The sequence below is a fragment of the Crinia signifera genome, chromosome 1, assembly GCF_055691185.1.
Source record: "Crinia signifera chromosome 1, ASM5569118v1, whole genome shotgun sequence".
Classification (NCBI taxonomy): domain Eukaryota; kingdom Metazoa; phylum Chordata; class Amphibia; order Anura; family Myobatrachidae; genus Crinia; species Crinia signifera.
In genome coordinates this window covers 9,849,892-9,867,705 of record NC_139217.1, presented here as the reverse complement: position 1 = coordinate 9,867,705, position 17,814 = coordinate 9,849,892, and the positions used below count along the sequence as shown (strand labels likewise).

Genomic DNA, 17,814 nt, shown 5'->3' with positions numbered 1-17,814 from the left:
CTGTACAGAGACTATTATCACCAGTTATTATATAGCGCACACATATTCAGCAGCGCTGTTCAGTGAATATTTGCACACTCACATCAGTCCCTGCCCCAGTGGAGCTTACAATCTATATTCCCTACCACATGTACATGCACACACAGACATTCTAGGGTTAAGTTTTTTGGGAGCCAATTAATCTACCAGTATATTTTTGGAATGTGGGAGGAAACCGGAATACCCGGAGGAAACCCACGCAAGCACAGGGAGAATATACAAACTCCACACAGTTGCCATGGTGTGAATGGAACCCATGACCTCAGCGCTCAGAACTCTAACCATTACACCATCCATACAGCCTCATCACTAGCTACTGACCACACTAGAACCCCAACTGACCTGCCATTGAGCCACAGCCCACCCCACTGACTCTTTGTCCTTCACCAGGTTGTGCTGCACCTGCTGTTTGAGGATTTCATCGGCTATGCGCTATACAAAGTGAAGGATGTGGAGATTGACATGCTGCTTACTGAGGTATACTATGCGGTGATACTCACAGGTCTTTTTGAATAAACAGTTCTTTAATCCATCTCACCAAATCAATTTAAAGTGCAATGTGCATGACAGTGGGCCATGAGTTGTTGAGCACCCTCTCTCTTAAAAAAGAGGGTGCTCAACAACAGTGATAGTTTTGAAAGAATACAGAGGCTTGACACTTCTGGATTGGAAAGTAAACTTGTGGCTCAAACTGTAAGTATATTCTCGTAACACAACAACATGGATTAAACAAACAAGCTGACACACAACCTCACAGCAAAGGACCCTGCGGCAGTATGGAAGGGCATGCAAAACATCACAAATTACAAGAAAGCCCAAACACAGTCTGAAACCAGCCATGAACTTTCAGAAGACCTGAACAAGTTCTACTGCAGATTTGAGCAGGCCGTACCTCCCCAACTCCATCCCAAAGACCACCACACCCAGGCCCTCCACGTGGACCAAGGCGAGGTAGAAGCAGTACTCAAAAGAATAAAACCTAAGAAGGCTGCAGGACCGGATGGTGTGTCGCCATCCAGCCTTAGGACCTGTGCAGCTCAGCTCGCCCCCATCTTCACAACGATATTCAACTCCTCCCTGGACTTGTGCAAGGTTCCTGTCTGCTTCAAATGCTCTATCATCATCCCGGTCCCTAAGAAAACACCCACGAAGGACCTAAATGACTTCAGGCCAATTGCACTAACCTCAGTGGCCATGAAAGCATTTGAAAGACTAGTATTGAAGCACCTGAGAGAAGTGACAAACGCTCACCTTGACCCCATGCAGTTTGCCTACCGGGCGAACAGAAGTGTAGAGGATGCGGTCAACCTCGGGCTGCACCATATTTTACAACACCTCGACCACCAAGGCACCTATGCAAGAATCCTATTCGTGGACTTCAGCACAGCATTTAATACTATCGTTCCCGGCATCCTGCAGCCAAAACTCCTCTCCTTAGGAGTCCCAGGATCAACATGTTCATGAATAGTGGACTTTCTAACAGCAAGGGAACAGGTGGTCAAAGCCGGCGCCTTCTCGTCCAGCACACAAACAATCAGTACTGGAGCCCCCCAAGGATGCGTCCTCTCCCCTCTGCTCTTCTCTCTCTACACGAATGACTGCACCTCAGCTGAGCAGTCAGTGAAAATCATCAAATTCGCAGATGACACCACTATCATCGGCCTAATCAAGGATGGTGACAAGACCGCGTAGAGGCATGCAGTGGAGAAGCTGACACAGTGGTGCAGCAGCAACAACCTCGATCTAAACCCCACCAAAACAGTTGAGATGGTGGTCGACTACAGGAAAAAAACAAATGCACTAGCCCCGCTAACAATAGCCAACGCAGTGGTGTCGCGGGTTGATTCCTTCAAATTCCTAGGGACAACCATGTCCAGTGACCTAAGATGGGGATTAAACATAACCACAAACATCGAAAAGGTCCAACAGCGCCTGTTCTTCCTGAGGCAACTCAGGAAATTCAACATCCCACAGGAGCTGCTGTGCGTATTCTACACCGCCATCGTGGAGTCTGTCTTATTTTCCTCGATCACAATCTGGTACGGTGGCGCAAGCGAGAACGACAAACAAAAACTGCAGAGGGTAGTGAAGACTGCGGAAAGGATCATAGGGACCGACCTCCCCCCGATAAGGGATCTGTTCTCATCCAGGGTAAGGAAACGTGCTGAGAAGATCGCAAACGACAAGCTGCATCCTGGTCACAACCTGTTCGACATCCTACCATCCAGAAGACGGTTCAGGTCCATCCCCGTCAAAACGTCCAGATCCGCAAGAAGCTTCTTTCCGTTAGCCGTCCATCACCTGAACAATCCAATCAAAGCGAATGCAATCCCAATATCAACAGCCAAACAACGTGTCCCTACTTGGCGACCTGACCACCCTAGTCGTAGCTAGAAATTAAATGCTTGTAATGTGTTTATGTAATATTTGTAATGTCTCCCTCCCCCCCTTTTCATCCCTGCTTGATGCTGCAGTGTAATCCACAAAAAATTCCTAGTGTGCGCAAGCACACATGGCCAATAAAGTTGATTCTATTCTATTCTAAATAATACGGGGGGAAACATTTGTGGGCATATTTCTACTTTTTAATATATTTTTTTAAATATCGTATTGTTTAATCTACTTTGTGTTATGAGAATACATTTACAATTTGAACCGCAAGCTTAAGAGTTGGGTATTAACCCCAATTTTTAAACTATTACAGTTGTTGAGCACCCTCTTTATTTTATTTCTAATGTTGTATGTTGAGTCTATTTAACAGGAAGCTCATTGCCCCCCCCCCCCCTTCTCCCTTTGATTACTATCTATAAGAAGCACAGAATAAGGGTATTTCTAGCAGAAAGTGAACAACTCACTTCTTGAAGTTGATGTGTTGGAAGCAAAAGTATCTGAGCGGCTTTGACAAGTTGTTATGGTAAGATGTCTGGGTCGGAGCGTTTCCACAGTGGGAGACTTTCTTGGGTGTTCCCGATATGTAGGGGCTAGTACCTGCCAACAGATGTGTGAGGATGGACAACTGGTGAACCAGTAATAGGAAGGCTCAATGATGCGCATGGGGAGTGAAAGGCTTGCCCTTCCGGTCCTACTCTAGTACAAAATGCTGGCTATGATAGAAAGGTGGCAGAATACACAGAGCATTAGGCACTTCCAGTGCCGGTACTGACCCCTGTCCAACGTTGGAAGTATTTACAGTGGGAAACTGAGCATTGGAACTGGACCAGGGAGCAATGGAAGGAGATGGCCTGGTCTGAGGATGCAAATTTTCCGTCACATTGTGTGGATTGCCGGGGGCATGTGCATCATTTACCTGGCACCAGGATGTGCTTGGGGAAGAAGGCTAGCCAGTGGAGGCAGTGCGGTGCTCTGGGCAATGTTGTGCTGGGAAACCTTAGATACAGCATCCAAGGTTTCCCAGCAGTTCCCCAAGGTTTCATGTGGGTGTTATTGACACGTATCACCTACCTAACCATTGTTTTTTTTTTTTTTTTTTAAATTGAGTAGTTTTTATTGTACAGAGTGTTAGAAAGCATACAACATGTACAATGACATTATACCATATTAACAGTGTTTACAAGTGTTTTTCAAGGCAGATAAATAATAAAGACAATAAAGCATTCTTGTACAGAAGTTGGTGAAGTCACTGTCAGTCCTTGGAAACCAGATATATATCTGGGTACAAGTGTGTATACATTTATGCTTTATACAGATGTAACAGCACACATATAGAAATTTTTCATTTTTACATAAACTTAACTAACTAACTTAACACTACACCCACCCCCCGCCCCCCTATAAAATAAAGAAAAAGAAGAGAAAAAAAAAAAAAAAAACATAAAATTGAGACAATAATGGACTTAGTTCAGTTCATGGTACTGTCTGAGACGAAGGCATATAGCGTTAGTGTTTAGGAGCGACCCTATTGTGGTGGTGAGGCCAAGACTATTAGGTAGATGCGGATGATCTACATGTATCACGACATACAGAGATAAGTACATTTGCAGATATACATATAAACATAAGTATATATAAATATAGGCTTCCCCATAGCTGGAATCAAAGATTAGGGATGTTGGGCCTGATGTCGACGGCTGTGGCAAATCTAGAGGAGGTCCATCTGCTCCATTTGTTATAGTAGGGGGTGAGTGAACCCCTGGCTTTAAAGGTGAATCTCTCATGCCCCGAGACCTCATTCACGAGAGCCCTCCAGTTGTATATATTTGGGAATGTAGGGTCAAACCACTTCCTGGCAATGAGAACCTTGGCCAGAGTTGTTAAGCATAGGACATATTTATAGATTGAAGGTGAGAGTGATTCCTCTAGGTCAAGAGCAAACATGCAATATTTAGGAGCAATGGGAGGGACTGATGGTTCAGTAGTGGTTATATCAATCCAAACGGCCTCCCAAAAGCTATACACCTGCGGACAAAGCCATAGCATGTGCCAGAAGTCTGCATTAGGTGAGGCACATCTGGGGCAACTGTCGTCTGGTCTGAGTCCCGCTCTGTGCATGGAGACCGGAGAGCGATAGGCTCTATGCAGAATATAGAGAGAGATCTGCTGGTATTTAAGACATGGGGTGGTGTACTTGACTGATTCCAGAATCTGACTCCACTGCTCTGCATCTAAGGCTCCAATGTTAGGCTCCCATTTACCCCTGAGGGAGTCCAGACTATCAATATCTATCTGTCTGCTAAGATTATTATATATAGTAGATATCTGACCCTTCGTGTTTAGATTTTGGAGTAGTGTTTTAATCGGAGAGTCAGAAGTGGAGGGAGGGGAGCTAGGAAATTGAGCCCGGGCTGCGTGTCGGAGTTGTAGAAATCGGTAGAAGAGCTTGTTTGACAGCGGAAGCTCCTCTGCCAGCTGCTGGAATGACTTAAGGGACCCAGCCAGGAATAGCTGGGAGACTGATGTAAGACCCACACTAGACCAAAAACCGTCCCTGGATAGCTGCCTAAACTCTGGGAATGTCTTATTGTACCATAGGGGGGTCTCCGAGTCCATGCCCCTCCAATTCCATAATTTATGGGTTTGACGCCACACCAACAGCGCCTGTCTGAAGAGAGGAGAAAGAGTAGGGCTGAAAGGGAAGGAGAGGAGAAATTGAATAGGGGAAAGGCGGGACCCCACACACTCAGCATAGGAGCACTCAAAGGTGGAACCGCAGCGTCCCAAGATCCAATCTGATAGGTGCATCAGTTGGGCTGCTAGATAGTAGGCCTGGAGGTTGGGAAGACCCAGTCCCCCATCAACTCTGGGCTTGGCCAGTGTCCTAAGGGCTATTCTAGGCGGCTTGTTCCCCCATATAAAGGATGATATTAAACTATTTATGGCCATAAAGACATGTATACTGGGGAGTGCTGGAACAGATACAGGTACTTGGGAAGTATCGTCATTTTTATTAAATTGACACGGCCCATGACAATAAGAGGAAGTTTCTTCCACTGGCGAACCCTCCCCTTAAACTGAGTAGTGACGATGTCTATGTTGAGTGGTACAAACTCAGTCACTTTAGGGGTTATCCATACTCCCAAGTATTTAAATTTGAGGACCCATTGCAGAGGGGAGGAGGGTATCAATTCACTCGGGATTACACCTGAGAGAGGCATAATGCTTGACTTACCCCAGTTTATGAGAAGGCCAGAGAATGAGCCAAATGTCTCAACAATTCGCAGGACTGCCCCGAGGGAAGCTCCGGCGTCGTTAAGGAAAAGGAGAGTGTCGTCAGCATAAAGAGCGACGACATCCTCCCTGTTACCGAGAGAGACACCGCGGACAGCCGGGGTGGTGCGGAGAACAATAGCCAAAGGCTCTATCGCCAGGGCGAATAGGGCAGGGGAGAGGGGGCACCCCTGTCTAGTCCCTCTGCCGAGTGGGAATGCATGGGTCACATAGCCATTGACTGATATACGGGCCATCGGGGAGGAGTATAATAACCGTATCCAACTGATAAAATTAGGGCCAAAGGCGAAGGAGCGTAGGACCTCCCATAGGTAGCTCCATTCCACGGAGTCGAAGGCCTTGGCAGCGTCAAGCGACACTACCACTGCCCCCGACCCACAGTTTGTATCTCGCTGTAAATGACAGAAGAGTCGCCTGAGGTTACGGGTAGTGGAGCGGCCAGGCATAAAGCCCGACTGGTCCTCGTGTATAACGGAAGTGACCACTGCATTCAGTCTGGTAGCAAGAATTTTTGCTAGTATTTTAACATTAGTTGAGAGGAGCGAGATGGGGCGATACGAGTCTGGGAGGGAGGGGTCCTTTCCAGGCTTTGGAATTACAACTATAACTGCCTCTGACATGGAGGGGGGGAGGCCCCCAACCCTTCTGAGGTCAGTGTAAAGCTGGAGTAGATAAGGGACAAAATAATCTTTATGCTTTTTTATACACCTCAATCGGTATGCCATCGCTACCGGGGGCTTTTTTGTTAGGGAAGGAGGCAATTGCGGTCTCGATCTCTAAGGTTGTGATGTCTGCTTCCAAGAGGTCTACAGACTGTCGGGAGAGAGTGGGTATGTTTATCTTTGATAGATACTGCTCCAGTTGGCCAGAGGTGTAAGTCGCCCGGGACGTGTACAACGAGGAGTAGAATGATAAGAAGGTCTGAGCAATTTCAGGGGTGGTATGGTATTCCACTCCCCCAGAGCCACACATCTTTTGGACAGAGTTAGTTGATCTTTCGTCTCGGGCGAGATACGCCAAGTAGCCGCCCCCCCGCATCTGACTGGGCATATCTAGCATGTGCAGAGAACAGGAGCCCACGCTTAGACTTGTCAAGTAGGTAATCCGTCCAGAGCCTGCGCGCTTCATCCCATCTCACCTTATCCTCCAACAGACCTGAGCTCAGGTATGTGGCCTCGTGTTGAGAGCACTCAAGTTCTAATCTTGACTCCTCCTCTCTGCTGGTTTTTTTAATGTTAGCTATGCGTTTTAAAAGGGAACCCCTGATAACAGTCTTGAACGTGTCGTGGCGGATGTGGGGGTCTGTGCATGAGGCATTATGTTCCTGAAAATCTGACCACTCCCCGAGCAGCGCATCACTGTCAGCCATCAAGGTGAGCCAGAAGGGGTTTAGCTTCCAAGTACTGGCACCCCTGGAGGGCATCAGGTCCAAATCTATCACCATGGGGGAATGATCAGATATCCCTCTCTGTAGATAGTCAACTAGGTTAGTTTTGTGTATAAGGTCTGGAGAGATCAGCGTAAGATCTATTCTGGAGAAAGAACGATGGCCAGCAGAGTAGCAGGAGAACTGCTTCTGATGTGGATGTCTAAGTCGCCAAATGTCTATTAAGTTAAGTTCGTTGATCAGTTTAGCAAATGGCGTGGGAGAGGGAATAGGTGAAGGGGTGGGATTAGTTGCGCCCGTCCATCTGTCCAGGGTATTATCTAAAATATTATTGAAGTCCCCAATACAGACAGTCGGTACAGACGGGAAGGAAGCCAGGAAGGATACTGCCCTTCTAAGTACGTCGTTGCTATAGGGGGGGGGAACGTAGATGGCAAGTATGTTGAGGAGAACGTGGTTAACGTGAGCCCTCAGAAAAACATATCTGCCGTGTTGATCTATTTGGTGATGCGTGAGGTGAAAGCCTATGGTTTTTTTAATTAGAATCGCCACTCCCCTAGCGTTATTAGAAAAGGTGGAATGAAACATGTGGCCCACCCAAGGATTCTTAAGTGACATAGTTCTTGTGCCAACCAGGTGAGTCTCTGAGAGGCATGCTATATCCGCCCTATTCATTTTAATCTCTGCAAGGACCAGGGAGCGCTTAACATGGTCATTGAGACCACGGACATTCCAGCCGAGTATGCGGAGCCCAGCTAGGTTATGGGTATGAGCCATAGTTGGAGCCGATAGAGAAGGGCATAGAGATGGACAGAGGTAGATCAGAGGCGAGAGAGGAGATTACATAGGGAAGGAAGACATATGTGGGTACATGAAATCTGTTCCCCAATGAGGTGGGACCTGGCAGCAGCAGCCTGCGGGGAATTGGCTCTACGCTAGTACAGTAGGTAAGTTTGCACTTTATAATATAGTCGTTCCTGTCTAAAAACACAGTCAGCACCAGTTTAACTTTGAACAAAAACATAATTAGAGAATAAAAAAGAAAAACCCGCAACATTACCCCCCACCCGGTATACCTATCTAACATTAGATATACTTTGGATCCCGAACAACCAAACAAAAGAAAGAAGGGGTTACCCAACTATAGCTAAACTTTGTATACCCAGAGGTATAGACCAGTAGTCACCTATAGACAGATAACTATTTCCCAGCATTGAGCTCCATTCAGAAACACATTTCCTGCAAAATAAATTGTACATATACACTGCAACCTGAAAAAAAACGCATGGATTACCCCCGGACCTAAGGGAAATAAACAAGAGAAACAACATTTTGCCAAAGGGCCAAATATCTCACTGGATGCAACAGCAAAACCATCATGCTCACGTGGGTAGTATCAGGGTGGGCCCCGCGGCCTGCGATCTAGCCATTGTTCAGCCTCCCGAGGGGTGTTGAAGAAGTGGGAGTTGCCGTCAAACACCACCCTCAGCCGTGCCGGGAAGAGCATTGAATACTGGATTTGCTGCTCTCGAAGTTTTCTTTTGATCTGGAGAAATTGGGCACGAGTTTTTTGAACGTCCGCTGCAAAATCTGGATATGCTGCCACAACTTGGTTGTCACACTTCAGAGGGCCCTGTAGACGGGCCAGGCGGAGGACAGCGTCTCTGTCTCTATAGTGAAGAAAGCGGGCGATAAATGTACGCGGGGGGGCACCCGGTGGGGGAGCCCTAGCAGGGATGCGATGGGCCCTTTCCACAGCAAAATGCTGGCTGAATTCACCAGCAGGAAACAGATTTAGGAGCCATCCCTCCAGGAACTTCTCTGGGGAGGATCCCTCCGCCCGCTCAGGAAGGCCCACAAAACGGACGTTGTTCCGACGCAGGCGCCCCTCCATATCCGACAATTTAGATTTGACCTCTGACATCTGGGTGGTAAGGTCGGCAACTGCAGACTTAAGGGGATTAGTTGTGTCCTCCAAGTCGGATATACGGTGTTCCGCCTCTCCCACCCTCTCTCTTATTTTTTGCATATCATGTCGAAGCAGGGAAATATCTGATCGCACCTGGCCGATCTCACCAGTGACTCTCTGTTCGGACGCAGTTATAGCTAAGAGGATCTGTTGAGTAGACTGAATTGAGCTTTCAGCGTCAGGTGCGTCGGCCTCTGACTGAGGGGGCGAAGGGGAGGGAGAGGTCTGGGAGGACTGCGTGGAGGATGAAGGCTGGGATCCACGTGCAAACTTTTCCAGCTTAGCTGCAGCAGACGCTGCATTCGTTTTCCCCATACTGAAAAGCCTTGTCCTTCACCAAGGCAAATCCCAGGCCTGATGTGAGTTGCAGGAGGGACCAAGGGCAGGTAGACCAGCTTAGGAGTAGCTTCAGAGAGTCCCAGGCTACAAGGAGATGCTGATATGCTGAGGGGGGGGGGGGGACGCTCTGGATCTATGAGCTGGCTGCGGGGCACTTGCAGGGGGAGCCCTGATGTGAGCAGACTAGTCAGGATAGTATAGTCTAATATATTGAAGTGGAGGCCTGAGGCAGGGGGAGAGGGTGGCAGCAGTCACAGCAGCCAGGTCCCAGCGCGCTCACCCCGCTATCTGATCCGGAGGCCCCGTGCGCGGCGGGCAGGCTCTCCAGGCAGGTGATTACAGCCAGTGGGGGATCGCTGCCTCCCGCTGGATGGTCGGGTGGAAGGCGCGAGTACCCCGCGTCCAGCCAGCCGCTCCAGTCACACGTGAGCGGGGGGACGGGTGCCGGAGTCCAGCTCTGCGCCGCGCAACGGAGCTCACCTTCCGTGTCGGGTGCTGCTGCAGTGGAGGATCGGGTGACGGCCGGACCGTACGGGAGCCGCAGAAGCCAGCCAGCCCGCGCTCCCAGGTCCCCAAAATGGCGGCGGGTCCTCTTCAGCCCCGGATCGTGCCCAGGTCTCCGCAGCGGTCCAGGGGCAGGTACGTGGGTGGTTCGGCCAGAACACGGACGGCTGGCAGCAGGGGAGGTTCAGGCAGGCTGTAGGCAGGTGCTGGTGCAGATTGTAGTGCAGGAATAAGGATTTTCCAACGGATGGACGGAGAGCTCAGAGAGTCTGCTACCTCTCACATGCTCGGCCAAGCCACGCCCCCCCCTACCTAACCATTGTTGCAGACCTGGTACACCCATGGTGACCGTGGTGTCTCTGAGCAGGATGATGTGGTCGGCTACCCTGCAACATTTGGTCAGCAATGTTTGAGGAACATGATCGAGTTTAAAGGTGTTGACTTGGCCTCCGATGGATCATCTGTGGGATTTGCTAAGAACACATCTTCTGAGCTCACAGGATCTACTGCTAACCACTCACAGGATCTACTGCTAACCACTCACAGTATCTACTGCTAACCACTCACAGGAACTACTGCTAACTAGAGGGCACCTTCCGAGGCCGCGTGGAGTCCATGTCTCAATGGGTCACAAACTGCTGGAAAGTAGAACCGAGGTTACTAATGAGCACTCGCTATGTGTGTCCCTCCAATAATCAGCAGCTGCTTATGGTGGGGGTAGTCAATCCCCTAAATACATTAAAAAACACAAGGATCTTGTATAAAGACAGATAAAGATAATCCGGTTCCACTATGGCGGTGGGGTCTGAGTGATCCCGCTTTGGTATGTATTAGGCGATCAGTTGGATGCTGCAGTTCTCCAGGTATATAGAGTCCAATACCACAACAGATGAACCTCCTCCTCCCTTGCAGATACGGAGTGTAGTCCAGGGTAAGTATGGCGATGAGGGTCCAATACATTAAACCACTGACGCGTTTCACTGCCCTGACTGGCAGCTTTATTAAATGTCTCTGGTGAAACTGCCAGTCAGGGCAGGGAAACGCGTCGGTTGGAACAGGGAGAGTTTCATCTGTCTTTGTAGCGAACAGACTTCCTCACCTTGTTATGGAAACTATTATTAGCGGGACACAGACTTACGTGGTGATAATAACAGCGTTATCTCCAAGCTTTTAGTTTCAGCGGACTGGTATTCTATGTATATGTAATATATTGTGGCCACTAGATTTTTATATGTATTATTTGTTTAATACATTGAACAATCATTCTTGATACTAGCGCTTTATTGTATTTTCATACAAGATCCCGATGGGTCAGAGCTGTTTTGGCGTCATGAGGGGACATACGCGGCATCATGAGGGGACATACGCTGCATTATCAGATCTTGTAATGTTCTGGCTCATGGGTGTATATTAGCGCTAATACTCCTAATTCATGTGTAAAGTCTTAAAGTGCATATACCCAATGGTAAAGGGATAACATGTAGTGGAGCCTGATCCTGTAATTCCATGTCCTGCCTGCAGGTGGAGGAGTCTCTGCAGAATATTGGGAAGTTCAGCAGCGCTGTGAATCTTGCGGCATTCTCTCCATTCAAGTCCACCCAGAGCGCGTTGGAGAATTTAAACGCCATCTCTGAAGGTAATGTCAGGTGATTAGCGTTACACGTGGGGCATGCAGTGATGTCTAATGATCTGTCAATCCCCTGAGCTGTGTGATGTCACCCTGATTACTGAGCCCTGTGCATCCCCTCCCCAGACTTTGTCTGGGTGCCTGTGTGGGGCATTCATGTGACCTACAGTATATACTGTATAACCTGTCTGGTTCTCAAACTCTGCCCCCTCTACAGGCTGTGCCGCCATACAATGAGCTATAGTCTCTGTACCATACAGTTATACTTCCTAAATCTGCCCTTTGGTGTCTCCATAGAGATTCTGGACACCTATTACTGATATTCAGTGAAACTGGCTCTTAAAATAGAATATTGTTCCGTGGACACCCCAGATTAGAGTATACAGTAGTTAATTCCAGGGCCATCTCAATCCTGGGGGTGATGATTGCTGGGCCCTCTGTACTATAACCTCTAGAATAACAGGCACTGGTACGGATGGACTCTATCAGTACATATGATGTGTGGACTTGCAGTTGTCTTCTGTTCTTTGTATGTACTTTGACTTGCGTATGTATATCGATGTGTCTTCCACAGGTGTCCTTCATAAGGACCTGAAGCTGTTCCTGGAAACCAACATGCCAGCTGAGAGGCAGAAGGCTCTGCTTGGTGTGAATCACAGTAAGATCGGAGATGCCATCCAGGAGGAGCTGAATATTGCATGCCAGACGGGCGGTTTGGTGGCCAAGCTCATGAAAGGTGGGTTACCGGGCACATAGCTGGGATAGTGCCAGACTACTCTGGTTCTCGTGGTTTCTATATGGGGTTGAGAAGGTCTGGGGCTCCGTGATACTGATGGTTGGTATGTTTTGTATTCTGAACCCCACATTACCTCAATTACCGTAGTTTTCTTTCTGTACAGGAATCTGGTTATACTATCGCAACCTGGAGAATGAAGTCACTGCTCAGTCAACCTGGAACGCAAATCCTGGTTCAGGCCACAGTTCCAGCATAGCCAAAGTCCATGTCAATATGAACCAAAATGACCTCTTGATCAAACGGTCTATCCGTTGTCTGGACATGTTGGACAATGAAATAAATACTTTATCCATAAAGCTGAGGTGAGGACATTTCCATAGGTGATTGTAGTGATGGTGGACCACAGTCCCTGAGACCAACCTAATCTCATAACCAGACCACTGGTCAGCCAGTTTCCCATCCTTCCGTTGCTTACCACAGCCAGTGTTGTCCTTCCTGCTGTCTATATAGAAGGTAGAGTAGTGATATCTCCATCCACAACACAGCTCCACAAACCTTCCCGATGTTAACCAACCCATGGTTTGCTGGGCAGAACATTTTACCCATTTTCACCCGTTTGGAATTCAGTACCTTGTAGTATCCTTGTGGGTGGCTGCACATGGCTGTCTCAGGGGCAGATGTTTGAAGCAGTGATAAGGGAGGAGAAGTGAGCCAGAGGAGAAGAGGCAAACCGGTACAGTAGTGCTTGGACTATATAACAGTACTGTATTTCATTGGAGACCTCAGGCAGTGATTTTCAAAATCGACATCTAGTGGATATACACTCCCTGGCAACACCATGCGCCACACTAGCCGGGTTGTGCGACGCTTCGCCACTCTGCGACACGCCAACAGCCATATGTAGGACAGATGAGCCTGGCTGCATCTGTATGCCAGTGTTCTCACACTGACCATGCCTGTAGGTTGGTGTATTCGCTCTGTTATCCCCCTGACTTCCTTCAGTGTTGGATGACCGACTCTAGAGCACACTCTACAAGGGCGGTGAGTGCTTCCCCTGCTGTGTTATCATGGGGCGTCTGTGGAGCAGATGTGCGGCCACGTGGGCCTTTTCCTCTGTTCACCTCTTCACCAAATTTAGCTAGTTTCTCTTTTTTTTGCATCAAATGATGCTAATTTTGGATGGAAGGTTTGGTTAACCGGTTTACAGCTTTTGACTGTCCCATGGTCCGGTATTTCCTTGTTTGAAGAAAGAGAAAACAGGTTCTCTTATTTCATGTGGCCCACAGTACCTTGTGTTCCCACCCTCCCCCTCCAGTTTTTGTTTAGTGATTGTATTAACTATATTGGTCACCTTTTTGGTTTAGGGTGTTTTTGAAGTTGTACTAATGATCAGGGATTGAAGCTACTCCTTTTTTTTTTTTAATTCAATCATTTTTTTATTGTTTCTTTAACATGCAGACATTTATACAGAATAGATAATATTACATGCTCAAATTTATAATATTTCATTGAAATATTTACCCAGTGGCACCAACTCTAGACAGAGACATCTTTCATATAATTTAACCTTATCCTTAAGGGTTTGGTTAGTATTAATTTACTCATTCCCTTTTGTAAACTTGTGCATGTGTGATTATGTGATCTATTTTATTTGTGGTGTGCATTGTGTTTAATAGGGACTTTATATGAGTCTTATTTGATTATATTGACAACATATCTTGTGTTTGTGAACTAAGGATAAAGAAAAAATAAAATAAAATGTAAAGTGAATTTAAGCCTGTTTATTATATATGTGTGATTTGTTAAGGTCAAAAATAGTGGAAAAAGAGAAAAAAATAAAATAAAAAGGTGTCTCTCTCTTAGTTCTAGTGAGATTCTTGTGCATGGTTATTTCACATTTTATACTTTATGTAAGTGAAAGCTGTGTAAGTTTACCATAGTCTCCTTAATTCTTCTAGGATTTACCGTTCCCTCTTGTCCTTCCCCTCTCTGTTCATATATCTCTTCGTTAGTCTCTAAACGGAATTGATGCCACTTCAACAGGAGTAGACATGCAATAGGATCTAATCAGATCAAAAATATAAATCACACATAATACACTCATAATACATACATAGATACATAATAATAATAATAATAATAAAATAATTTAATACAATTCTAATTAAATTAATAAATGAAATCTCCCCTAAGGCTTATCATCATACGTCTACATTTGTTTTCTTTAATGCAAATTTGTCTAGAACATTTGTATTCTTTTCTTTATTTTATTCACCACTTTCTATCAAATGGCTCCCACATTATTGGTCTATCAACTTCAAGAAATATTTTAGAACAACAGATTCTATGGAGGTATGAGCGCAATATATGAAAAGGAAAAAGGTGCTACCCGCCACAACATAAACAAAGGGGCACACCGTCCCCAATTACACAAGATGCAGAGCAAGTAATGAAGCACAACCCCGCTTCATTACCCGCTCTGCAACTGCAAAGATAAAAAGATCAGATTTAATGAAAAAGGAAACGGAGTGCCCCCTCTATAATTGTATGTTCTATTCCTACCTCTCAGTCTATATGGTTTCTTCTTATTTCCCCCATTTATTCAGAAGTCATCCCACTTATTCTAATTTATTCTAATTTAATGGGATTTTATTTTCAGAGTTTCATACTATCTAGTCTTATAATTCAGTGGTAGGAAGATCTAATCCGATCATCGACCTTATTCCATCTGTCCCATTTTTTTTACATAACTCTGATATGAGCCTCTGCTCTTGTACATAACCCTCCCGTGTCCTGATACCTCGTTGACCAACGCCGTCCAATGATAGATATTTGGAGATTCAGAGGCCATCCATTTCCTGGCTATGAGAACTTTAGCCAGGGTTGTCAGACAGAGAACATATTGATAGACTGCTGAAGAGTGTGACTCTTCCAAATCTAACCCAAATATGCATAACCTGGCTGTCATTTTAGGTAGGGTTAATTCTGTAGATATTATATCTCTCCATACCTTCGACCAAAATGCATATATTGGTGGGCATATCCATAGCATGTGCCAAAAATCAGCTCCTTCCGTCCACATTTAGCACAGGAGGAGTGCGGTTTTAATTTTTCCTTATATAGAAATATAGGGGTACGATAAACCCTGTGTGCAACATAAAAATGTATCTGCTGATACCGGGCACAAGGAGTAGTATATTTCGTAGAGCTCAATATTTGAGACCATTGTCCTATAGAAATATCCCCCAGATTTAATTCCCATTTGCTTTTAAGTGGGTCAAACAGCTGCAGATTAATACGATTGCATATATGGTGAAGCCACTATCCTGAACATGCTGAACATCTCTCCCTTCTCCTATGGTTTGATCATCCAACAAGTCTATGATAACGGCAGCATTTATAGTCCTGAAGTTTTGGATATTACTGAAGATACCCTAAGAATTCCCTTTTTGTAGGGGATGTTCCTACAAAAAGATGTTCAGGATAGTGGCTTCACCATATATTCTAGATATTTGCCCACTAGATCTCAATGAATAAAGTGAGGTCTTTACTGGAGATTTTAAGTTAAGGTTGAAGTTACTCTTAATCCGTCCATTTGTATAATAAGTGCCGGTTCATTTGTTTCCCCTGAGCAACCCACCTGTAGCTCTCGTGCTCCCCCATATGAGATCTGAGAATGCCGTCCTCTTCTCTCCCTCCTACAGAGGGGGTTACGGGCAACACTTCCCAGAGCTTAAAGATATTGTGTCCGACAACTACACGTACTGCTGTATGGTGAAGTTCATCGGGAACCGCAAGGAGCTGTCTGAGGAGAATCTGGGAGACATGGAGGAGATTCTCTTGGATCGTGCCAAGGCCCAGGAAATCCTGGACGCCTCTCGAGCATCTCGTGGTATGTACATCTTCAGTGATGAGCGCTGTCTCTGCTTATACGGCATTGGCCTCTTACTTGCTGTTCCCCTTCTTGTCCAGGCATGAACCTAAGGCTCAATAACCTCCACCAAACTAAGAGCTTCGCCGGGCAAACCATCTCATTGTACAGGAAGCGGAAGAGAGTGCAGGAAAATCTGCACTCACAGATGAGCCAAGGGGCCCCCTGCCTGACTGCACTCATTGGAGAAGTGGTATGTTCCCCCTCCCCCCGATGGGTGTGGATCGTATTGTCGACCCCACTTAGGTCAACAGTCATTAGGTCGACTCTGTTGGGTCGACATGGGACAAGGTCGACATGGGTCTAGGTCGACAAGAGTTAGATTGCAAGGTCAACATGGACGCAGTTGGAAGTCGACATGGACGCTGTTGGAAGTCAACCGCAGCCCCTCGCAACGCTCGCTTTGCTCACAATGCTTCAGGCAAGGTGCCTACTATTTTATTCTCCCTCCACGCCCTAGTGGATGGCAGGGCATGAAATACCGCCTGTCGGCACATGTCGGCTCAAAAAACAGTAAAAAAACATGTCGGCCTAGAACCATGTCGATCTAGACTCTTGTCGACCTTCATCCATGTCGACCTAGACACCTGTCGACCTTGTTGCCTGTCGACTAAGTGTGGTCGACAATACCACAGTTTCCCACCTCCGATCTACTGTATGTTGTAAATGGAGAGAATCTGTGATCTGCTGATTTGCTCTGTGCTTACATTGCTGGAGCGCCACCTTGTGGCCCCTCACAGACCTGATGTATCAGTAAATCTGTCAATCCTCTGAGACAGCTGCTGAGAGCCTTCCACTGCTGATCTGTGCCATCTGCGTGGCCCATCCAGGTGTACTTGTCCACTGATCACTGTCCTTCCATCCACAGATTGGTGCCCGTCTTATTTGTAATGCAGGAAGCTTGAGAGAACTCGCAATGATGACGGCTGCTACCATCCAGATCTTCGGAGCAAGGAAGTCCCTCTTCAGGTACACTGGCTGGGTATTTGTAGTGATAGCAGGTGACAGGGTGCTGGTCTTCTGCAAGTGGCATCTCCTGGCTATTTCATGAGTCTGAACTCTGGTCCGATTTCACTGCTGTGGCCATAGAGTGTGGCGGGGCAGCAGTGTGAGGCTATGGGGCATGTTCAGTTAGTGATTGGATAGTGAGAAATAGAGGCGTCCGGTTGTTAGGGAGAGATCAGTACAGTAATAGCGCAGTGATGAGGAGGCGTAGAAGGCAGGCCAATCATAGGACTGTAAAAGGTTGGGGGGGGGAGCAGGACAGAAATAGGCTAGTGGGGGGCATAATATACTAATGAAAGAGGTACCAGGACAATTATAGGGTAGTATGGGAAAATGGGGAGGCATAGAGGGCAGGTCATTAATAGAGGGGGGGGGGGGGGCAGGACTCGACTAGGCTATTAGGGGGGTTAGTAGACTATTGTGTGTGAGGGGCAGGCCAGTAACCGGCTAGTGGGGGCAAAGCTGGCCATAGGCAAACTAGGCAATTGCCTAGGGGCACCAGCAGCTTCTGCTGATTAAAATAATATGCAGCATGCCTATAATTCTGTGTGTTAGTGAGGCTGTATCTGCATATGCAATAGTGTATTAATGG

General features: G+C 46.8%; 1 protein-coding gene across 2 annotated transcripts in view; it reads left to right on the top strand.

Moving 5' to 3' along the window:
- LOC146060786 (uncharacterized) overlaps positions 1-17,814 on the top strand; it is a 96,829-nt gene that overhangs the window by 11,212 nt on the left and 67,803 nt on the right. For both annotated transcript variants that reach the window (XM_083174417.1, XM_083174428.1), the window contains exons 2-8: positions 430-516; positions 11,445-11,559; positions 12,125-12,286; positions 12,450-12,648; positions 15,991-16,178; positions 16,259-16,410; positions 17,086-17,186. In XM_083174417.1, the coding sequence (XP_083030543.1) occupies positions 430-516; positions 11,445-11,559; positions 12,125-12,286; positions 12,450-12,648; positions 15,991-16,178; positions 16,259-16,410; positions 17,086-17,186 (1,004 nt within the window). The remainder of the gene's footprint in view (positions 1-429; positions 517-11,444; positions 11,560-12,124; positions 12,287-12,449; positions 12,649-15,990; positions 16,179-16,258; positions 16,411-17,085; positions 17,187-17,814) is intronic.